The sequence below is a fragment of the Pecten maximus genome, chromosome 7 (assembly GCF_902652985.1).
Source record: "Pecten maximus chromosome 7, xPecMax1.1, whole genome shotgun sequence".
NCBI lineage: Eukaryota > Metazoa > Mollusca > Bivalvia > Pectinida > Pectinidae > Pecten > Pecten maximus.
The window spans coordinates 14,824,202-14,850,203 of NC_047021.1; the positions used below are offsets into that span (position 1 = coordinate 14,824,202).

The window sequence follows — 26,002 nt, forward strand, 5'->3', positions numbered from 1 at the left end:
GAGCTAGGTAGTCCGATTCTGGTACACAAGCAGCACGATCGATATCTGACGGAGCAATACAGTTAAGTGTCAATCTACCATAGGTTCATACGTACCCGGCACATCTTAGCAACAACACTGTTACAGTCATTCATCGACAAATCCTATATATTCTGTTACCATGGACGCCATTTAACACAGTTCGAAAAGTGACTTCAGGTAAAAGACAACATGGGAATGTTAATGCAGTTTGGTTTATTACTATGGAAGAATTTCACCGTGTCCCGGAGGAGGACCTGTGCCACAGTGTTCGAGATCGCTCTGCCAGTGACATTTGCACTTCTTATGCTAGTTATACGCTTCCTTACCAGCACCACAAACCACACCACGTCGTCCACTTGGGACCCATTCTCAGTAAGTGATGTGGGTCTGGCTGTACCAACTTCGGCGAGAACAAAGATCTACTACTCTCCAACCTCTACAGCTGTTGATGACGTCATGAACAACAAAGTGTCCACGGCGTTAAGTGGCAATGCTACAGGTATACATTTATGTATATATCTCTCGATAAAATGAAATTAGATATGTCAGAGGACGAACATCTTATTTCCCATTTGATTTAAACATATTTATTGTATCTTATTATATTCAGGGAAATTGGGCACAATTTCCCTATTTGACATCTAGATTGTCTAACAACTCTAAGATTATATGAAAAACTTGTATTAATTAAATTGTCACTACAACTGAGGAGCTAGAGTGGGCGTGTATTCATCGTTATCTAATATTCTACTTATATTGTTATTGTCATCAAATTACTTATGTAATGGGATTGTGTAGTAAACATATTGATTTGAATTTCAATTGAATAAGATACGTATACATTTTAATATAATATACTGCTGGGTTTTTCGTGATGGCAAGTCGTATTTCATGTTTGTTACACTTTCATTTAAAATATCTATGTTTGAAGTAGGCGATACAAATATTTCAAGCCTAAATAATCTACGAAAGATGCTCCGTAAATAGACAACTCAAACCTTGACGTAGGCAATTTGAAGCATTAAAATCATATCAGAACACGTAATCATCCATCTGCTAGTTACATCAATAGTCAATGGAACTGGTAAAGATAAAAACAATACAGCAGCGCTGACCAAGAATCTTTATTCTTTAACACATGTGTACTATAAATTACGGTGAGAAAAAATATATTATAATCCAAAAATGAACGAAACAATACATATACACTGTTCGATAGAATCACATAGAAATATGACACGTGCCCTGACCGGGCCTAGAACTCGCAATCCCCACCCTGGCTAGGCGAGACTTCAGGCGAGTGTCATGTGAATTTATTGAATAAGTTTAATCAGCTCCATATGACAAAGTCACCGTAAGATCCTGTTTATCACATTACTTATATTTATGAGAATATGCAGCTTCAGTAGAAAGTCATAATTTGAAGTGAAATATAGTACGATATAATACCACATCACACAAAAGTACATATATTCCCTGAATTATTGACTTTATTATATGATAACGGGTAATGTATATACAGCAACATACGTCACAGAATTACCAAGAAACACAATACATGTACAATGAAATTTAAGTGAACAGTAATAACGTCGATAGAGGTGGGGTTTACTTATACACCAGAAAATAATCACCAGGTAATCTCGTATCACAAACAATAAAGCATTTCCGGCATAATTCACCAGCTTATAGAACTAGATAGAAAGAAGGCAAATGAGAGACTCAGGAAAAAGTCAAGATAGTTCTTTATTTTAATAAAATACATTACAGTCTTTGGAAAAGATTGATACATGTTTTTAATAACCAGAAAAAATATCCATCGAGGACGATGTCCGCGGTTGATATTTTCGGGCAAATAAAACACGCATTGACCAACATATAGAGGTTGTACATAATAGTGTTATTATAAAATGACTATTTTGCTTCTTTTTATTTTTTAAATTTATATATAAATCTTTGAATGCAAGAAACAGTTGTCGATTTATTGATCCCGAATGTTTTAAGGAGCATTTGCAAATATCTAATTATACCTTTTAAACAGCACACAGTCGAGAGTTAACTTATGCATTAAAATGCATTCATTACACTAATTCTTTATTTATGATAAAAAAAGGGTCATCCAACACTCCTTACATAGAACTTTGCGGTAGTGTCCTTGGGTGGATATGTTTATAGGATTCAATAGAATTCCTAAACAAACACACATAATAGAAAAAAGGGGAACACAACACAACGAAGATGTTTTGTGACATTTACCTGCATGTTCATAATGTATCTAATTCTTTAATGATTTTATACGCTTGAAACATCCATAGTTATTGTTTCTCCTGTTTCAGTATCGAAGAAGACATTTGACACTGTTAAATAACATTAAGAGGAAGTAATTCACAATTAATCTATTATCAAGAACACCAAATAAATCAACAAGTTTTACTACTTTTTTGTTCAGACAATTACAATGACAATTGTTCAGCAGGGCAATATGATATTTTACTGAGAATCACATGGCACTATTTTATCCAATCAGAAAGTGGGGGAAATATGATTTTATAATAATAACAATAATGTTGTCACAACTTTTTATAGATGCTTAGTTGGATGACAAGCTAATTGAATTCTGCTTTCGTTTGAAAATGATCTTATGCAATGTAATATGCGATATCAAAAAATCGAAAACGTCAAAACAGAAAGAGGAAAAGGGTTTAGGCTTGTGTATCGCTCCTTGTACATATCATATACTATGTATAATTTCTCACTGCTACATTTCACAGTTACCGGCTTCGCCTCCTCTACACTGTTAAGAAATGCGTATGATCTGAACTCTGCGTCGGTGTGGGCGGCGGTCGAGTTCGACGAGTCGGCCGACTACTCGTCCAGCCTCCCCAGTCTTGTGACATACTCCCTGCGAGTGGCTCTCTATGAGAAAGCAGACGACAAAAAATGGTACACAGATCGTTCTTATCAATTTTTCCAAGCACCGGGTTATAGAAACAACTTCTCAACGGCAGGGGAACCATGTGAGTAAACGATTAAAATAAATCTTTCAAATATGTTTGAAGGGACCTTAAACACTGAACGGGAAAGTATTTGGATCTTACATTTAGTGGAAGTGGTTATCGGTGGTGTAATCATGTTCCATTGAGTATAGTTATTACTTTGAACAATCACGAAAAAGTGACAAAATCCACCATTCCATTGTATGAGAAAGCTCTACGGATATGGTCGATAATGTACATGTACCGTTAATGTAAATATTTAATGATCAATATTTGATGTCGTGTCAGCAGATGAATTTTACTTGTCTGGATAGACAATCAAGCTGTTAAACCCCCAGTGTGTTTAACTATTTCGAAAAAAAATACGTTATATTAATAGGACAAAGTTTTATTTTCTGGTATTCAGAGTTGTAAAATATGTCCCTCTTTCCATTACAAATAATTCAGCCGTCAAGATATTCTTCTGTCTAGCTTCCAACACAATCTTATTTAAAAAATAATAAATTTCATTAATATTTATGATTTATAATTTTCTTGTTACAAGTATAATGCATGTCAATACAGTTAACGAGGTAATGTGAAGTTCATGGATACGACAATTATTGATTGACGTCGTTATAAGAAAACCATATGATATGTTTGCACGTGAGTTACCGATGTTAAAAATGTGTACTGTACTGATAAAACAGATTGATTTTATGCTATTTTAGATTTAAGTAAACTATATTCCACTGTAAGTATGATGGATTAGAATGAGATTGAGTTGGGACACTTCGTACAATGACGTCACACTTAACCAAATTGTTCACGTGATATTTTATTTTCTGTCTGGTTTATCTGCTCTGCTCTTGTTTCTTCGTATCCATGCAGGTGTTGTTATCATGGGTTTGTCTTAGGTCTTCTAACCATACCGATATTTCAATGTAAAAACAATAAAATATTCTGATGATAGTGGTAGACATTGATTGTGAGGTACTATACAATGGACAGTTGGTAGTGGTATATACATTATGAGGTACTATACAATGGACAGTTGGTAGTGGTATATACATTGATTGTGAGGTACTATACAATGGACAGTTGGTAGTGGTATAGACATTGATTGTGAGGTACTATACAATGGACAGTTGGTAGTGGTATATACATTGTGAGGTACTATACAATGGACAGTTGGTAGTGGTATATACATTGATTGTGAGGTACTATACAATGGACAGTTGGTAGTGGTATATACATTGATTGTGAGGTACTATACAATGGACAGTTGGTAGTGGTATAGACATTGTTTGTGAGGTACTATACAATGGACAGTTGGTAGTGGTATATACATTGATTGTGAGGTACTATACAATGGACAGTTGGTAGTGGTATATACATTATGAGGTACTATACAATGGACAGTTGGTAGTGGTATATACATTGATTGTGAGGTACTATACAATGGACAGTTGGTAGTGGTATATACATTGATTGTGAGGTACTATACAATGAACAGTTGGTAGTGGTATACACATTGATTGTGATGTACTATACAATGGACAGTTGGTAGTGGTATATACATTATGAGGTACTATACAATGGACAGTTGGTAGTGGTATATACATTGATTGTGAGGTACTATACAATGGACAGTTGGTAGTGGTAGACATTGATTGTGAGGTACTATACAATGGACAGTTGGTAGTGGTATATATATTGATTATGAGGTACTATACAATGGACAGTTGGTAGTGGTATAGACATTGATTGTGAGGTACTATACAATGGACAGTTGGTAGTGGTATAGACATTGATTGTGAGGTACTATACAATGGACAGTTGGTAGTGGTAGACATTGATTGTGATGTACTATACAATGGACAGTTGGTAGTGGTATAGACATTGATTGTGAGGTACTATACAATGGACAGTTGGTAGTGGTATATACATTGATTGTGAGGTACTATACAATGGACAGTTGGTAGTAGTATATACATTGATTGTGAGGTACTATACAATGGACAGTTGGTAGTGGTATATACATTGATTGTGAGGTACTATACAATGGACAGTTGGTAGTGGTATAGACATTATGAGGTACTATACAATGGACAGTTGGTAGTGGTATATACATTGATTGTGAGGTACTATACAATGGACAGTTGGTAGTGGTATAGACATTGATTGTGATGTACTATACAATGGACAGTTGGTAGTGGTATAGACATTGATTGTGATGTACTATACAATGGACAGTTGGTAGTGGTATATACATTCATTGTGAGGTACTATACAATGGACAGTTGGTAGTGGTATAGACATTATGAGGTACTATACAATGGACAGTTGGTAGTGGTATATACATTGATTGTGAGGTACTATACAATGGACAGTTGGTAGTGGTATAGACATTGATTGTGATGTACTATACAATGGACAGTTGGTAGTGGTATAGACATTGATTGTGATGTACTATACAATGGACAGTTGGTAGTGGTATATACATTGATTGTGAGGTACTATACAATGGACAGTTGGTAGTGGTATAGACATTGATTGTGAGGTACTATACAATGGACAGTTGGTAGTGGTATATACATTGTTTGTGAGGTACTATACAATGGACAGTTGTTAGTGGTATATACATTGTTTGTGAGGTACTATACAATGGACAGTTGGTAGTGGTATATACATTGTTTGTGAGGTACTATACAATGGACAGTTGGTAGTGGTATAGACATTGATTGTGATGTACTATACAATGGACAGTTGGTAGTGGTATCGACATTGTTTGTGAGGTACTATACAATGGACAGTTGGTAGTGGTATCGACATTGATTGTGAGGTACTATACAATGGACAGTTAGTAGTGGTATATACATTATGAGGTACTATACAATGGAGAGTTGGTAGTGGTATAGACATTGATTGTGAGGTACTATACAATGGACAGTTGGTAGTGGTATATACATTATGAGGTACTATACAATGGACAGTTGGTAGTGGTATAGACATTGATTGTGAGGTACTATACAATGGACAGTTGGTAGTGGTATAGACATTGATTGTGAGGTACTATACAATGGACAGTTGGTAGTGGTATAGACATTGTTTGTGAGGTACTATACAATGGACAGTTGGTAGTGGTATATACATTATGAGGTACTATACAATGGACAGTTGGTAGTGGTATATACATTGTGAGGTACTATACAATAGACAGTTGGTAGTGGTATATACATTGATTGTGAGGTACTATACAATAGACAGTTGGTAGTGGTATAGACATTGTTTGTGATGTACTATACAATGGACAGTTGGTAGTGGTATAGACATTGATTGTGATGTACTATACAATGGACAGTTGGTAGTGGTATATACATTGATTGTGAGGTACTATACAATAGACAGTTGGTAGTGGTATAGACATTGATTGTGAGGTACTATACAATGGACAGTTGGTAGTGGTATAGACATTGATTGTGAGGTACTATACAATGGACAGTTGGTAGTGGTATAGACATTGATTGTGATGTACTATACAATGGACAGTTGGTAGTGGTATCGACATTGTTTGTGAGGTACTATACAATGGACAGTTGGTAGTGGTATCGACATTGATTGTGAGGTACTATACAATGGACAGTTAGTAGTGGTATATACATTATGAGGTACTATACAATGGACAGTTGGTAGTGGTATAGACATTGATTGTGAGGTACTATACAATGGACAGTTAGTAGTGGTATATACATTATGAGGTACTATACAATGGACAGTTGGTAGTGGTATAGACATTGATTGTGAGGTACCATACAATGGACAGTTGGTAGTGGTATAGACATTGATTGTGAGGTATTATACAATGGACAGTTGGTGGTGGTATATACATTGATTGTGAGGTATTATTCAATAGACAGTAGGTGGTCGAATTTCAGACTACTACAAGTTAGCATACAATAACAATATTTCAGACTACTGCGAGTAACTATATAATAGTAATACTATTTCAGACTACTACGAGTAACTACACAGTACAAATATTTCAGACTATTACGAGTAGAGATACTATACTAACTCTATTTCAGACTACCATGAGTAACTTTACAAAAATAACACTATTTCAGATTACTACGAGACAGGATTTCTGGCACTACAGTATGCTATTGACAAAGCTATAATAGATAACAAATTCCCATCCAATACCCTCGGCACTACATACACAATTCAGCTCAAGAAAATGGCATACCCGACATTTGTGGAGGACGATCTTACAGCGACTCTCACCACTGTTCTGCCACTCTTTCTCATGCTGTCGTTCATCGTCACTGTTTTCACGTCAACTAAAAACATCGTCCTCGAAAAAGAAACCAAACTCAAGGTAAGGAGAAGCCTAGCGTAGCTATTGCCCCGACACTAATCCCAAGGTAAAGGAAGCCTAGCGTAACTATTGCCCCGACACTAATCCCAAGGTAAAGGATGTCTAGCGTAACTATTGCCCGACACTAATCCCAAGGTAAAGGAAGCCCAGCGTAACTATTGTCCCGACACTAATCCCAAGGTAAAGGAAGCCTAGAGTAACTATTGCCCGACACTAATCCCAAGGTAAAGGAAGCCTAGCGTAACTATTGCCCGACACTAATCCCAAGGTAAGGGAAGCCTAGCGTAACTATTGCCCCGACACTAATCCCAAGGTAAAGGAAGCCTAGCGTAAGTATTGCCCGACACTAATCCCAAGGTAAAGGATGCCTAGCGTAACTATTGCCCGACACTAATCCCAAGGTAAGGGAAGCCTAGCGTAACTATTGCCCCGACACTAATCCCAAGGTAAAGGAAGCCTAGCGTAACTTTTGCCCCGACACTAATCCAAAGGTAAAGGATGTCTAGCGTAACTATTGCCCCGACACTAATCCAAAGGTAAAGGATGTCTAGCGTAAATATTGCCCCGACACTAATCCCAAGGTAAAGGATGTCTAGCGTAAGTATTGCCCCGACACTAATCCCAAGGTAAAGGAGAAGCCCAGAGTAACTATTGCCCCAACACTAATCCCAAGGTAAAGGAAGCCTAGCGTAAATATTGCCCCGACACTAATCCCAAGGTAAAGGATGTCTAGCGTAACTATTGCCCCGACACTAATCCCAAGGTAAAGGAAGCCTAGCGTAACTATTGCCCCGACACTAATCCCAAGGTAAAGGAAGCCTAGCGTAACTATTGCCCCGACACTAATCCAAAGGTAAAGGAAGCCTAGCGTAACTATTGCCCCGACACTAATCCCAAGGTAAAGGATGTCTAGCGTAACTATTACCCCGACACTAATCCCAAGGTAAAGGAAGCCTAGCGTAACTATTGCCCCGACACTAATCCCAAGGTAAAGGAAGCCTAGCGTAACTATTGCCCCGACACTAATCCCAAGGTAAAGGATGTCTAGCGTAACTATTGCCCCGACACTAATCCCAAGGTAAAGGATGTCTAGCGTAACTATTGCCCCGACACTAATCCCAAGGTAAAGGATGCCTAGCGTAACTATTACCCCGACACTAATCCCAAGGTAAAGGAAGCCTAGCGTAACTATTGCCCCGACACTAATCCCAAGGTAAAGGAAGCCTAAAAAGGCGTAACTATCGCCTCTACACTGAACTCTTCGATCTTTCCTAATCTAAATACAATAATTTCAATAAAATGAGAAATTGAGGTAACTGTTAAAACTATATGTAACATAATGTAAATAGAATGTTGAAATGAATGATGCAACGGAAAATAGAAATAAATATATATATATATATATATATATATATATATATAGTAATAATAATAAAAAACACAAACCAGAAATTCACACTAGCGCTTTCAACATGCTTTGAGAGCAAGCTCTTCAGGCATGTTGAAAGCGCTAGTGTGAATTTCTGGTTTGTGTTTTTTATTATTATTACTATGTATACCCATCACAAGGACATTAATATATTTTTAATTATATATATATATATATATTTAATCAAGGTCATGAAAAGCCTACTGTAACTATTGACTTGTCTGTAACTAGTCTTACCTGAACTCCCGACAGCTACAGGTGTGAGGTTGTCGACCTTACATAAGGTAGAGTTAGAGCTGGTCCCTACCGTGTGATGAAGCCGTCCACCGTGTCAGTTTATATTTGGTTGTCACCACCCGTAGTGGCAAAATGTCCCGTATCCTTATTCGCAGAAGTCCCACAATGAAAGTAATGATCGTCATTCTGGCTCTACCATATCCTTGACTATGTACATTTGTTCTGTTTAACAGGAGTCGATGAAGTTGATGGGGATGAGTCCCACGATGTACTGGTTGTCTTGGTTCGTCAAGCTCTTCATCTACCTGTTTGTTATTTGTTTCTTGTTCGCGCTGCTGTTCGGGATCAAGGCAGGCAACAATGGCAGTGTCTTACAGTCGTCTCAGCCATCACTCGTATTTGTATTCCTTCTCCTCTTTGGCATCTCAATCATCGCCTTTTGCTTTATGATGGCAACACTATTCAAGAAAGGTAAATTTAATGCATTTGTAAACCATCTGATTTTGAGAGAGGAAAATAAATCCTTCTTGAGAGAAAATCCGTCATCTCACAACCTGGCTGCTTCACGGACTGTTAAACTCCAAACGAACATGCAAAAAATAAACAAACTGGTTTGACATTTTTTTAGATAGAAATGCTGCTTTGTATTACATTCAGGTAAGTAAGGTAAACTGCTACTTTTTGAGAAAGAGGCATATTCGAGATATTTTTTACAAATGTATACAGTTTGCTAGTGTGATGGTAAATGAATTTTCGTATTTATCTAGAGATTACGCTAAGTACCGGAAGGACCTATTTTACTGGTAAACATTATGATTGCCCTTATCGAAGTTTCGTTTAATTGTTTTGTGTTAGGTTTATTGCGGATGTGTCAATCTTTTTCATTTGATAATGCACTAAAATTTGAGAACCTTTAATATGTAAAAGTATTGAGTTCTTTGAGGCCGTAGATACTTTCAATACTATCGTATTATAGATTTCGTTATATAGTATCATTAACCATATATATATATATATACATGATGTATAGGCTATTAGTAATATGCTTGTGCAATTGAACTTTCTATATCTGGTATTCGTAGTCAAATACCAATTTACTCAGAGAACGAACATGTCTGTTCATTTGTTTTTAACATATTGGCGTAAATCAAATTCGTGTGAGTTATTAAGTCTTAATCCTGTCCTAAGGAAAGCTACATAGTGTATGATTACTAGGTATCGATAATATACTTCAATATTAGATATTAACAATGATGGATGTATACACTCCACCTTGTAGGGTAACACTATGACCACAGGTGTAATGTCATTTTACTGTTAAATATGTAGGGTAACAATATGACATAAGGTGGAATGTCAGTTTACTGTTAAATCTATAGGGTAACACAATGTTCACAGGTGTAATATCAGTTTACTGTTAAATCTGTAGGGTAACACTATGACGTAAGGTGCAATATCAGTTTTCCGTTAAATCTGTAGGGTAACACAATGACCACAGGTGCAATGTCACTTTACTGTTAAATCTGTAGGGTAACATAATGACCACAGGTGTAATATCAGTTTACTGTTTAATCTGTAGGATAACACAATGTCCACAGGTGTAATATATGTTTACTGTTAAATCTGTAGGGTAACACAATGTCCACAGGTGTAATGTCAGTTTACTGTTTAATCTGTAGGGTAACACAATGTCCACAGGTGTAATATCAGTTTACTGTTTAATCTGTAGGGTAACACAATGACCACAGGTGTAATATCAGTTTACTGTTAAATATGTAGGGTAACACAATGTCCACATGTGTAATATCAGTTTACTGTTTAATCTGTAGGGTAACACAATGTCCACAGGTGTAATATCAGTTTACTGTTTAATCTGTTAACACAATAACCACAGGTGTAAAGTCAGTTTTCTGCTAACACAATGTCCACAGGTGTAATATCAGTTTACTGTTAACACAATAACCACAGGTGTAAAGTCAGTTTTCTGTTAACGCAATGTCCACATGTGTAATGTCAATATTTTGAGACTATGACAGATAGAATGATGAGTATGTCAATGTAGTAATATGCTGTTTGTAATGCTTGTTAATAAATGAGTAACATCCTATTACAATTGTGTATTGTAGCCACATCTGCGGCGTTCGCGGCAGGAATCATTTATTACCTGTTCTACACGCCCCAGTTCTTCCTAAGTCGGTCCTACGATACATTGGGAAAGGGAGAGAAGGTAGCCATCTCCCTGCTCAACCTCATGGCGATGTCATTCGGGGTTACCACCCTTACTCTGTATGAAGGCACAGGTATACATTTTACTTCCTTTTAACGAACTACGATTTTCTATAACGACAAGAACGAAATGAAGCGTTCATTATGATATTGTATTATGTGTATTTTAACGTTACCGAACATGTTTGACGTCTTTTGAAGGAAAATTGCGTCATAGAATTATCATTTTGTGTGTCCTGGTTTTGGTAAAAAAAAATAGCATTGAAAATTAGCAGATTTGTGGAGGCTTGCCAGTGGTCAAGCTTCCATAAACCTGCTAATTTTCAATACTACTTTTTATACTAAAGGTGCTGGCACCTAGTGATCAAGCTTCCACAAGCCTGCTAATGTACAATGCTACGTTTTATCCTTAAGGTGCTGGCGCTCAGTGGTCGAACTTCTACGAGCCTGCAACAGTTGATGATAACTACTCCCTTGGGGACGCCATGGGCATGCTTTTGCTGGATAGCATCATCTACTTTCTGGTGGCTTGGTATATGGAGAATATTCGTCCCGGCGATTTCGGAATCCCCAAACCATTTTACTTTCCTTTCACGGTACGACATAACTGCAGTAATTGCCTTGTTACAGATTGACCACATTATAAAAGAATGGGTTTACCGGACTATTGTTTAGCCCTACATTTTTGGAATTCGGTATACCTTTTTGTATTTAACACAACGTTTAATTGACATTATATCGTAATGAGATCCAGGTATTGAACACGTTTCCTACAAATGGAATGACTCCTTGTTATGAGAATTGTCGTGTTATGTTAAACAGAAGAGCTACTGGTGCGGTGTCCGGACGGAGGCTGAAATGCTACAGGTCACTGTAGACCACAAAGACCAGGAAAAGTTCGAACCAGACCCCGCAGACCTGCATGCTGGTATAAACATCAGCCATCTACGTAAGGTAGGTTGTACGGATGTGTAACAGTATAAAATCAATCTTAATGTCATCTATGTAAGGTAGGATGTTCGGATGTCTGACAGTATAAAAGCAATCTTAATGTCTTGTTTGATAGAACGTTTGTCTCGTAGGTATCAACACTAACCTATTAGGTCCTTTACGTAACTGACTAGTCCTAAAAGCACAAAACGGTTGTATGGTGTTGTCAAGTTTTAAATTTGTTTACTCTGCTGTATGTAACTCTCAATTAGTATTGAAGTCTAAGGCGCTGATAGTTTGTGTGTCTTTTGTACAATCCCTTCGGAAGGTTTCTATTTCATTGTGCTCTCACTGAAATTTGTATGATTCAGGAATTTGGCAGCGGCAAGGATAAGAAGGTGGCAGTAGCCGATACATCTCTGAACATGTACGAGAATCAGATAACAGTGTTACTGGGCCACAACGGGGCGGGCAAGACTACCACCATGTCTATGATCACAGGTACGTGTGACTCGAGCGCATCATATAATATTACAATCATTAAAATCATAGGTACGTGTAACCCAAGCGCAGCATACAACATTACAATCACTTCAATCGCATGTACAAGATATATATATATATATAACTCACGCGCATCATAAGATATCACAATCATATTATATGACAATAAGGTAAGAAAAACGTCCAGATATGCCCGAATCACTACGAATATTCGGTATGTGTAACGCATATGTATTTCTTTATCACAACCACTTTAACCAGTTGAGAGCGAATCACTCATCTTACAACAATCGCAAGCAGTATAAATTGCAGGTACATGTATGTGTAATTCGCAAGCAGGTAAATGTACATGTATGTGTAATTCACACGCACCCATATCATGCCATAATAACTACAATCCTTTTGGACCATTGAATTTGACTTACCAAGACATACACTATAGTAAGCTACAAACGATGAATGTATATGACCAGCTTTTACTTATTGAATAGTTTCTGATGAACATCAAGTAACTGTATACTTGCTAACTACTTTAAGTAATTATTTGATGACGAATTGTGATTACCATCCTAGGTTTTATACCACCTACCAGTGGAACAGCCATCATTAATGGCAGCGACATCCGAAAAGACATAGAGGGTGTCCGACAGAGTCTTGGACTTTGCCCACAACACAATATCCTGTACGACAACATGACTGTCGAGGAACACTTGTGGTTCTTTGCCAAGGTACAATTTCGGTGTTAAGGTCGAGGTAGCCACATGGCAAAATTGATTTTCTGTCGCTGTTAGAGTGCATAGTGCGTGGGTCGTATCAGATAATTTTCGAGACAGGATGATGCGACATTACTTAATAAAATTGTGTTTTAGTTGAAGGGATGTCCATCGGAACAAGTCAAAAAGGAGATCGATGACATTATAAAGGTGATGGGAATAGAAGCAAAAAGACATAGACTCTCATCAACACTTTCTGGGGGACAGAAGAGGAAACTCTCTGTTGGCATTGCACTGATCGGCAACTCAAAGGTATGTACATCTCAACCTTAATCGACAACTAAATGGTATGTACATCTCAACCTTAATCGACAACTAAATGGTATGTAGAACTCAGCCTTAATCGACAACTAAATGGTATGTAGAACTCAGCCTTAATCGACAACTAAATGGTATGTAGAACTCAACCTTAATCGACAACTAAATGGTATGTAGAACTCAGCCTTAATCGACAACTAAATGGTATGTAGAACTCAGCCTTAATCGACAACTAAATGGTATGTAGAACTCAGTCTTAATCTCAAACTCAGAGGTATATACAGCTCAACTTTAATTAGAGGTATATACAGTTCTAATCAAGATATAAAGCAGTATATAGTTCTCGGCAACCCCTCATCGCTGATTCAACTGTTTAGATATTTACAATTTATGACATAGCTCTCTCAAAAATAGTATTTACTGACACACGTAGCTCTTGACATACATCGTGATCGCCATCTTCATTGTATGCATATCATAAGACAATGTTATGGTCAGTAATGGACTTGCCGTATTTGACGAGTGTATCTTTGAGATTTAGAATTAATTCTGTTAAGTACCAAATCGATTATAATCAAATAGAAACAGACATTCAAGAATAAAAGAATCTAAAAAAATGAATCTGTTTTTCCCCAACGATCAAAAATTTTGCTGTTTCGTTACAATTAAAGCAAAAAGAAGGTAATCGTCATTGAAAATGCGATTCATTACGTTTATCTTTACAATTTTCATTTTCAATTCGGTATTTAAGCGATTTTCTCTATTTCTTGGGTTATCCTAAAAATTGACAAAAAAAATAGTACTTCCTATTTGGATGTGTGGTATTACCGTGAGTATGTCTTTGCAGTGCTTCATATTTGGACTTTTATACCATCATGTTGGTTAGAGACCAATTGAAATGTCTTTAGTGTCAAATTTACAGTATGAAATGGATTGTTAAGAAATTTTCTCAAGCATTCTGCAAATATTATAGGTTTTTGTTAACGCTTGTAGTACATTCACAAAAATAAACTATAATTTGAATCCCGTAAACTATTCGCGTTTTGTTGTAAAGTTTTATTCTGGCGGATAAATGGAAAATACAATGCCTAATCTACCTAAATCTCCAAAACTGCATACCAATACTAATAAATTGTGTCCATGAAAACAACAGGTGGTTGTACTTGACGAACCAACTTCGGGAATGGATCCGGCCGCTCGCAGGGAGACATGGGAAATTCTCCGTCAATACAAAGAAGGTCGAACAATTCTACTGTCGACGCACTTCATGGACGAAGCAGATCTTCTTGGTGACCGAATCGCTATCATGTCTGATGGAGTCATCAAATGTTGTGGAACCTCTTTGTTCCTTAAAAAAGCTTACGGTAAGTTTGTTTCAACCTTTACAATTAGTGAAGATAAAGGACTAAAACAAATCACATGTCATTACGAGATAAAGGACTGACAAGAATTATAGATAGCTTGAGTGTCTCCTGATCCGCCTAGACCATGTAATATATTAGGCATCCCCTGATCCGCTTAGACCGCGTTATAGATTAGTGTCCCCTAATCTGCCCACACCATGTAATAGATTAGGCATCCCCTGATCCGCCCAGAATGTGTTATAGATTGGTGTCCCCTGATCTGCCCAGACCATGTAATAGATAGGGCGGTTGGTTTTCATATGATCTTGGTGTTGTTTTATTTGATTATTGTGAAAAAATTAAGGTCATGTTCGAATACGGTACGCGGTAGTAAATGAGTGAAGAAAAAGGACATATTACACTTTGCCATTTCTGCAATAGTGTCTTCATTATCTTCGAAATTGGGTAAACTGTCATTCCAGACTAAAACAGTATAGTAAATTTATACCTAACTATAGCCAGTTGTATTGATAAAATGAATACCAGAAACACGTACGCATATTAACATCATATGCCACTGTTAAATCTACAGGAGCCGGCTACCATTTGGTCACCGTAAAGACAAAAAACTGTGATGTATCCAAGGTGACAAGTCTCATTCAAAGCCACATCCCACGGGCTTACGTTGAAAGTGATATCAGTGCGGAGTTGTCGTTCCTGTTACCGTTTGATGAGTCCGCCAAATTCGTGAAATTGTTCGAGGAATTGGAGGCTAAATTGTCATCAATAGGACTTAGTAGCTTTGGTATCACAGCTACTACGATGGAGGAGGTGTTCCTCTCGTAAGTATCAACATGTTTTCAGTTTCATATTGACTGTACCGCAGGATGAATAAAACAATGTACACCAATGCAAAACATCAATAAAGATACAAAAAAGTAATATTATTGTCTTCGGAGTAATACCACGTAGCAGCAAGAAAAAAACAACAAATAAGTACAATTGATAGGATACCTTTATGTTTGATAGGGTTGGCGAGGGGACGAGTAATGAAGACGACGATGAGGAAGACAATTCTACTGATAAGACTGGACTTCTTAAACAGAATGGTATTAGGCCTGGTGTCATCAACAACGCATTTCTTATTGATGAAAAGGCCAACGGGAATCCGACTGGAACTGTGGACCAAACCGTAGATCCTGGAACGTCTACAGGTACATGTCAATGCTACTCTTTAAAATACAAAGGTTTCACTCTGAATAATCATACTGTTTCGGATCATGCCGTGTGAACGTTATAAAGAAAAACATTTAAGCTGATGCATTTGCACCAGTCAATAAATTGTTGCACAGTAAAACATAGTTTTCATACAAATTAGAAGAAATAACACAATCGACATGTCTATTCCTATTTGGACGCGACTCAGTTGTAATCTAACAAAATGTCTTTATTTTCTATTCAATTTTATAAATTCCAAGTTACAGGGAAATCTATTGAGAGTAGAACCGTTTTATTTCGAAGACCTACCGTAGAACTGTTATATTGTTACCTGTTAATAGTATTGGCCTACCTTTGTAATTATCAGTGATATGGTTCTAATAAGGATCAAGTACATTCACCATGTAGCTTAACAATGTTTCTATAGCAATGAGTCATTAATTATGACGATGTTACTGTGAAATGTAGTTGTCTTTATCGCGCTAATGGCACCATTATCAACTCTATTAATCATTATCTGTATTTATGGTCATTGTTACCCTGGTAATGAGCCTGTATCTATTTATGATTGGTTTTCCATAGTCATTATGCTTATAGTTACGCACAATATCAGATATTATGCGTCATGGTTGTTTAAATTTTACACATCCAGTTTTCATATAGTAATGCAGTGAAATTTTTTCCTCGTACTTTTATCAAATTTTATACACTGTATTATAAACTGAGGCAGCATTCTATTGCTATTCAAACATTTTATTTGATTCCTGAATACAAAATTGTTTTTCAATTACATTATTTAACTGAATATTAGGCAAATTAATAGCAACATTAATTAAATTTCTTTCAGGTTCGCCTGGATTAAAGAAGAACTCTGGCATAAAATGGGCTACCCAGCAATTCTACGGTATGTTTGTAAAGAAGGCAATTCACAGCTGGAGGAACAGAATCGTGTCTATAGTACAGCTATCCCTGCCTATTGTGTTTGTTATCCTAGCGTTGACAGTAGACCAAACCGCTCCCACTAACGACGATGAACCGGCTTTGACACTGAGTCTTACCCAGTTTGGGACAAGTGCGGTGGCAATTTACACGGATGGGACATCACCAACCACGGCTTCAACCAGGATTGCCAACCTCTATAGTAATTTCTTGTCTAACTTCCAGAGAGAGGATGTTGGGACCACGTCCTTCGACACGTACGCGGTAGACAAGGCAAACGCTATAGGCGTGGATACGTTCAGTAACAAATATATTATTGGCGGCGATTTTGACCAGTCAAACACCTTCACAGCTTACTTCAACGGCGAGCCCTATCACTCACCCGCCATCGCCTTGAATGCTATGACTAATACAATGCTCCAAGAATTCGGTACTGGTCACTATATAACTGCCATCAACCATCCCTTACCGCTGACACTTGCTGAAAAGAATGAGAGTGTGGTCGTAACTGCCCTGGCAACAGGCTTCGTAGTAGCATTTCTTGTGCTTTTCGGAATGGCCTTCTTGTCTACCAGTTTCATACTTTTCCTCATTAAGGAGCGTTCCACGGGTGCAAAGCATCTACAGAAGGTGAGCGGCGTTGGGTCTCTCACCTACTGGCTGTCAAACTACTGCTGGGATATCATTAACTACCTAATTCCTGTTCTGTTCATCCTAGTGGTTTTTGCGGCATTCCAGACTCCTGCCTACGTCAACGACAATCGCCTAGGAATGGTTTTCCTGTTGTTCTTCATATATGGGCTATGCTGTTTGCCATTTGTATATCTGCTTCATTTCCCGTTCAATGTTCCCTCCACAGGAATGGCCACTGTCACCCTCGTGAACATATTATCAGGTACATGTACCCTGTAAATGTCAATTTTACATAATTTTACATTATTTGGCAACATTTTCCAATAGGATAATGCTAGCTAATGTCTAAATGTTAGACAAAAATAAGCTATCTTAATTCTGTATTATGTTTAAATAATGCAGAATCATCTCACTACTATTTTCTGATGCGAAAATGTAATGTATCAACATATCCATAACAACACCTTTTGCCCCGTGTCTACAGGTTTGGCGACGTTACTTACCGTGTTTATACTACAAATTCCTTCGTTGGGTGCCGAGGCTGTCGGTGATGGTCTCGACTGGTTGTTTACCATCTTCATTCCACACTATTGTCTGGGGCAGGGACTCAACAACATCTATAACAACTACGCCAACCTCAAGACGTGCCAGGATATCAACTATGAAGTGTTGTGTACGCTCAACAACACGCTGCCTTGTTGTACAGGTCAGTTAAGTATTGTCTTTTAAATTATCAATTATCATCAATAAAACAATTTTAATTTTACAGGAAAATTATAAACAAACTCTGTGAGTATTATGTAAAAGAATACTAGTAAGCTTAAGCACTCCTTAGATGTAGATCCATTACTAACATATTTTTACATGCTAGCTATCTTAAACATTGTTATAAACAATAATCAACCAAATAAAACTAATACCATTGTGTTTTTCCTACTTTTACATTTCACAAAGAAGTTTGGATATTTATCATTTACTACTGAAAGCATATTTAATATATATAGGTCATCTATTTCTAATAGCCTTGTAAATAATTAAAAACAAAACCCATAAATATCGTTTCAAGTTTATGTTTCGTTGTATTTACTTGATTCACAGCATTGGAACACCGTATTATCCTGTCGTAAATATCAATTCTGTCGTTGCGAGCATTCCAGAACGGTGTTATTATCTGCATATTTTGCTGATAGTGATTAACCGAAATTTCATATTTTGAACGGATGCCACATTGCAAAAGAAAACTGACATAATCAAAATATTTGAATCTGGGCTTAGCAATAGAAGTGCGCTTGAAAATATATATTTCGGATTCAGAAAGAAGATAATAGACTGCCAGTATTTTTTGGTTTAACGTACAAATGTACATGAAATTATTTTTTTGTTTTGGTTTTAATTCAGTTAGTTATTTCAATATTCTTTCAGTGGAACATATTCTTAAATCGTTTGATGATTTTTGTTCATTAGAATTTTTAGAAATACATTGGTAATTTGTTATACATTGGTTCTTCATTGAATTGGTATAACGTTGTACATGTATATAACTTTTTGTTCGGGTAACATTTACTAGTTTTTCAATTAGAATGGTTCTCGTCTCAGTGAATGGTTTATTTTCCAGGATGCACATCCACCTGTTACGAGTTTAGTACCAACTACTTCGCGTGGAAGACTCCCGGGATCCTGCGATATATCATCTTCATGTTATTACAAACCGTCTTCTTTATATGTATCGTCCTCATGATAGAATATGGCGTCATCAACCGACTGGTGTACTATGTTTCAAACCGGTCTAATGTGATAAATCCCAACGAGGAAGAACTGATTGACGGAAACACAGAGGATAGCGATGTTATGGAGGAACGAAAGAGGATCCGCGATACGCCTCTGGATACTCTTTTGGAAACTGACGCTTTGGTTATTAACAACATTGCTAAGACTTACGGTAGCTTTAAGGCTGTGCGGGGAATTAGTGTCGGTGTAGGCAGCCAGGAGTGCTTCGGACTGTTGGGACAAAATGGCGCAGGGAAAACAACCACATTTAAAATGATGACGGGAGATGTGTTCGTTAGCAACGGAAACGCCTACCTCAACAAGTATGATGTCAAGCAGCATCTAACCCAGGTAAAATATAATATTCAAAGAAATATATATTTCAAACATGTTCGTGATAAAAGTAGTAACTTAACTGCAGTCATGTATAGCCATTGAATAACGGCATTGTACGGTAGTGTTGTTTTGTAAAGTGAAAGCGAAATCCAACATATAACACGATCTCACAAATACAGCATCAGTAACTGATCTTTAAGAAAACACTCCAGTTAGAGACGACGACCGGAACTCACTGAAATAAAAACATGATTTTTTTAACAACGAACGAACGATAGTCATTTAAAATGTTATCTTCACAGGTTCAGCAGAACCTCGGCTACTGTCCACAGTTCGATGCTCTGATTGACCAGATGACTGGCCGGGAGACTTTGACCATGTACGCTAGACTCCGAGGAGTACCAGAGGAAGACATCAAATCTACTGTTAACGATCTGATCGACACGATGATGCTAAGGAAACATGCTGATAAGAACTGTGACGTTTACAGGTAAAGAAGCTGATGGTTTACAGGTATTCAAGATAAACATGTTTGAAATTTGCCAGTGTTTTTTAACTAAAGGATTTAAGTGTATATATGTCAAAGTATCATGAAGAAATGTACGTGATTGTCTTTTTTCCTTTTCAAGTAAAGGTGTGTTTTGGTCGTTATGATAATTGTCCGTTGATTTCTTACAGTGGCGGAAACAAACGGAAACTAAGCACGGCCATTGCTTTGATAGGCGACCCGCCATTTGTATTTCTGGATGAGCCGACGACAGGAATGGATCCAGGTGCTCGACGAAAACTCTGGAATGTGCTCTCTGACGTCAGGGCAAGGGGGAGGACGTTAGTGATGACGTCACACAGGTATGTTATCAAACTTTGTGGATAATACGATAAATTCATAAAGGTTAATATTTCGTTTACCATATGCAATGTTACAACTCTTATTGTAATAACAACGCTTAATGTAATGGATGTTTTATTCCAATAGGCGTAGCAGTCGCAACGTTTATTGGAATAATCATATGTATTAATTAAGTGCTGTTACTAACATCACAGGTGTAGCAATATATGTACTGTAGTAATTTTTATTATCGAATATTCTAAATGTTCTTACATTTATTTCAGCATGGAGGAATGCGATGCGCTTTGTACCAAGATTGTTATCATGGTCAATGGAAAGTTTGTCTGTCTGGGAAGTCCACAGCATCTCAAAAACAAGTTTGGACAGGGTTACACGCTGATAATACGGATGACCGGAAGTGCAGGAGAACTGGTTTCCTCCACTCCCATCAAAAACTATGTCATGGAAACGTTTCCCATGGCGGAGGTGTTTGGTAACCACCAAGGCTACTTACACTTTCAAATCAAAGACGCCAGCATTCCACTGGCTAAGGTGTTTGATGCTATGGAACAGGTAAAGGATCAGTTCAATATCGAAGACTATTCTGTGAATCAGACAACACTAGAACAGGTGTTCCTAGGATTTACTAGAGACCAGACCGCTCCATCAGACACCGGCAAAATCATTAGATGTTGTGGAGTGTATATGTGTAAGAATTAGTAACGTTCTGCAGAGTTCCATACAACTGAACAAGACCAGGATATATTGATACTGTTACGTTGAGTAATTAATCACTGGTTGTTGTAAAAGCAGGGTATATTTCAGACGCAGGATTTGAGGATGTGTGATGTGTTTGTATGTGATAAGCTGTTGTTTAACTTGTAATATTTGTCAAGTGTAAGACAAAGTGCGTTACAATTAAGTGACATATGTTAATGGTCGATCGACAGTCACTTTATATATAGTTAACGTGACAATTTCTATTTAATCATGTGGATCAGTGTTTTTTTCTACTCTGATATAGTACACAGTGGGCTGTTCAATGACAGCTGAGTTGATATAGCTGTTAACGGAAATCGAATGTTAATAATGTGTAAAGTATGGTGAAATATCGATTTCCTTTAATTAATAACTGTAGTTGACTTATGGCACTTCAGCATTATAATCATAAACTAAGAACTAATACTTACCAATATAACATCAGATTTAATTGATAAATTAGCTAATTATAGAAATGATAGATACTGTCTACATCAGTACTCTTACATCATTAATGATCAGGCCAAAATTATCGTTGTTTGAAACGTAATTTAGAAACAAAAACATGTCATTAAGATGTTGATTGATTACTGTTGGTATTGACACGTTATAGTGTGTGCGTTACCCCGGTTTGGACAGCATGACAATGTGCATTCTGGTCAACCCCGAAATGTGTGTACACGCCTGTCGGTTAGTCAGTTTTTGCTTTAACTCATTGTGATATTGCGTTTATTGTTTATTGTTAATGCTACCATACTTTGATATAAGCATCATTGTGATATTTTATTAGATATTTCTATTATATATTGCAAATATAGTCAATAATTGGTCACATCAGCTGTCGTGACGGCAATGTATCTGTGATAACTTGTATTTCTCGTGTTTACGATTTTTTGTGTCATAGAAATAGAAGTTATTTTATAAATATTATATTTTTATATTGCTTTAGAGAGAGAGAGGGAGACAGAGAGACAGAGAGAGACAGAGAGAGAGAGAGGGGGGGGGGGGGGGGGTATGCACTGTTCACAGTTGTGATCCTCCGTCCAGTTTACTGTTATATTTATACTAACCAATACATGTAGATACTAAAATTCCGAGCTCTGTTACTCTATCACAAGGCCATTGGTCAACCCCTTCATGTTCGTGTCTTTTGTTACAGTATCGTATACAATGTGACTTGTATCTTTTCTCTCACTTACAGTAGCTTAATGTCACAAGATCATTGTCTATAGTATACTCTCTTCAAATACAACGGTAAACTTAAGTGTGTACCTTGTGATCCTTTTTCAAAGATACGATATAGTTACCAGATTATCTGCTTGCTCTTACTTTCTAGATCTGTTATGAAGCGTCAGTGTTACATGACAGAGTTATCTCAGATATAGTACTGTATATTGATGGCTAATAGTTATGCTACCCATTACTTAGGCGATGTTATTTACAGTATGGAAGTACAATATAGAAGACTTACATGATTTTTTTTATGTATTCTTTTAAGCTAAAGTATGACTTTCTGTTCGGAAGTGAATTTAGCTGTAGGTTTAAAGGTTGGTATACATTATGTTAGGAGGTAACGGACAGCAATTATTTTGCAGTGAAGCATTTCTTAGTTCGATGTAACGTTCTGTTTCGAAGTAAAAGACTCGGTATGACGTTCTATTTAGCGGTGAGTAGCTAGGGGAATGCAGTAAATCCCGCGGTGGACCACCACTATTAGTATCATTGTAGTTTCGTGTTTATTTGTAATGGAATAAGGTGAATCATTTCTATTACTCAACTAGGACAAAAAAACGAAGTCGTAAAAGTTCATTGCAAATGTGTGAAAATGGATAAAATATATAGTAAAAGTATCAAACTGGCGAATAATACTTTGACCCTGGTTCTGTATCTCTCTGTTTGGAGGTAACAGACTACGGTGAATTTCACAGTAAAGTTTTTCTATAAAGTTTATATTTTTCTGATTGGATATAACAGACTACGGTGAATTTCACAGTAAAGTTTTTCTATAAAGTTTATATTTTTCTGATTGGATATAACAGACTACGGCGAATTTCACAGTAAAGTAGTTGGAGGTAACAGACTACGGCGAATTTCACAGTAAAGTAGTTTGGAGGTAACAGACTACAGTAAATTTCACTGTAAAGTATTTCTATAAAGTATATATTTTTTTTTCTGATTGGAGATGCCAGACTTCGGTGAATATCGCAGTATAGTATTCCTATGAAGTTTATATTGGTATTTTTTCAGATTGGAGCTAACAGACTACGGTGAATTTAACTGTTCAGTATTTCTATTAAGTTTGTTTGTTTCTGTTTGAAGTACAGTGTACTAGACTTTAGTGGATTTTTGCTGTGACGCGGGTTAAGTAGGATAGATATGGTGCATGTTTGTTCAAATGTGTATTTTATCTAATTGTTTGATGTTGACTTTTAACGCTATACTTGTTTCTTGTTTTTAAATACTTACATTGTTTGTCTGTTAATTAATAATTTATTAAAAAGTAAGATCTCAATAGTTGTTTTTATTTTCTGCTAACGGACTCGATACTCGGTAGATATAAAAAAAAAATGAGCATCCAACCCATTGGAACGTCCAGTAGCGCAGAAAGAAATGTTATTGTGAAGCAGCAACACCAACGTCTTTCTGCATTGTTTACGTATAATCTATGGACAAGCGGAGAAATACTTGCAACTTTCGTAAATTACTAACTCAAAGAAAAGTGAAAGAGGGAAAAGTATAATGAAAATTCAAAATCACATATGGGAGATAACTGTGTGGTACTACGCTAAATTGATATATAATTTTACCACTTTTACAAATTTAAAAAAAAATGGATTTGGAGGCGGTGGGGCACAAAGATCTTATGGCTCTCAAGAATATCTAGGCAAAACAGTTATTTTCCGTTTCATTACATGTTTACCTCGTACTCGTGAAAATTATCAAAATATTAGCACCACTCGTGAAATGATATACATGTATTTGGTATTATTAAAGACACTGTTATATATCCTCTATATCATTTTACATACAAAAGAAGTCGAAATCTTGATGGTATTGCAAACAGATTAATGTTACATTTAGATTAATGATGGATCCTACCCAATCAAACCCTCTGCCATTTAAAAAACTTTGAGGGTAGTGTAAACTCTAAGTGTTCATTTCAGTGGGATATATATTGTAAATCATAAAATCAGGGACTCTACAGAGTCTTCAACATCAGCCGCTTACCTGGATATTTACTTAATACCGAACCAGCATGGACAATATTAAGCTGTATTATAAGCGTGGTGATTTAAATTATCCCTGCCTCTCCTACTTACGCCGTTTACATATGTCAACTGATTCGATATTCAATAACTTAACTTATTCCCATTACTTACAATCTAATTAAAATTTAGATGGTCATTCTCACTATGTTACATGAACATCTAACGACATCGCATAAGGGTCAAATTCTGGTGACCTTCGTTATCTCAATATTTCACTTTCAGGTCTAATTGTCAATTTTTCCGATGTCATCGATCTCATCCATTCGTCACACCATGTATCTGAAGCTAACCATGTCGGTACAGTATGGTTATAGTTATATGCTTCGTTGGACGAAATGAGTTGAAACATATTGACAGATTTTGCAAGCTATGCACTCTAGTCATGCTCTTTCACAATACGAAATTCACTTCCAATATTCTGTAAGTAGTAATTTAATTGGTTAATTCAAAAAGTCACCCCACGTGATCCCTTTTGCGATGTCGTTAGATGTTTAGTCGGAATACACCCATCATATATATTTTTGCTGTATACGGCAGTGACGGAAAACAGCTGTATTTTGGAATCTTTGCACGTTCGTCAATTCGACTAGCCTACTTCCAAGTTATTTGGATTATTGTTGATACCGTTTCACTTCAAAATTATGATTTTTGATGACTGTTGCAGGATAAATAGAATACATGGACAGTGTCTTGAAATATAAGCTGTATTTTGGCGAGGGTAAAGAAAGACAAAAGTGACGAGCCATGGCGAGCCACTTTTGTCCTCTGTCCCGAGCCAAAAATACAGCTTATATTTTAAGACACTGACTATGTATTCTCTATGTAACATAGTGAGAATGACTTTCTAGATTTTAATTAGATTGTATTACTTAGCATCACGATTTCGTAACAGTTATATTGTATATTTGACTACTGACGGAGAAATTAACAAGGTTTTGAGAGATGTTTGTTGATGCGATATAAAGTCAGATGTGTTGATGTAGGAGGCACGGTGGTCCAGAGTGGTCTAGTAGTAGGGCTACGTGACCAAAAGGTTGCTACATGAAGTTCGAGTCCCGAAATGGGAACAAGATACCATACTATGTTGTGTTCCAGTGGACTCCGCTGTAAATGAGTACGTGGTATGACAGTGCAAGAATGTCCCGAGTAAGGTGTTAACGCCGTAATGGCAGTTC

At 36.8% G+C, this 26,002-nt stretch overlaps 1 protein-coding gene across 1 annotated transcript; it reads left to right on the forward strand.

The window, feature by feature from the left end:
- Positions 1-24,070, forward strand: LOC117331711 (ATP-binding cassette sub-family A member 3-like). Its single transcript, XM_033890557.1, has 19 exons — positions 1-520; positions 2,793-3,038; positions 7,124-7,377; positions 9,277-9,514; positions 11,170-11,343; positions 11,684-11,865; positions 12,092-12,223; positions 12,571-12,700; positions 13,277-13,431; positions 13,573-13,728; positions 14,888-15,098; positions 15,670-15,919; positions 16,107-16,291; positions 17,143-18,129; positions 18,352-18,573; positions 19,483-19,985; positions 20,273-20,460; positions 20,649-20,819; positions 21,084-24,070. The coding sequence occupies exons 1-19, from the start codon at positions 211-213 to the stop codon at positions 21,517-21,519; spliced, it is 5,130 nt and encodes a 1,709-aa protein (XP_033746448.1). The 5' UTR covers positions 1-210; the 3' UTR covers positions 21,520-24,070.
- Positions 24,071-26,002: the final 1,932 nt, after the last annotated feature.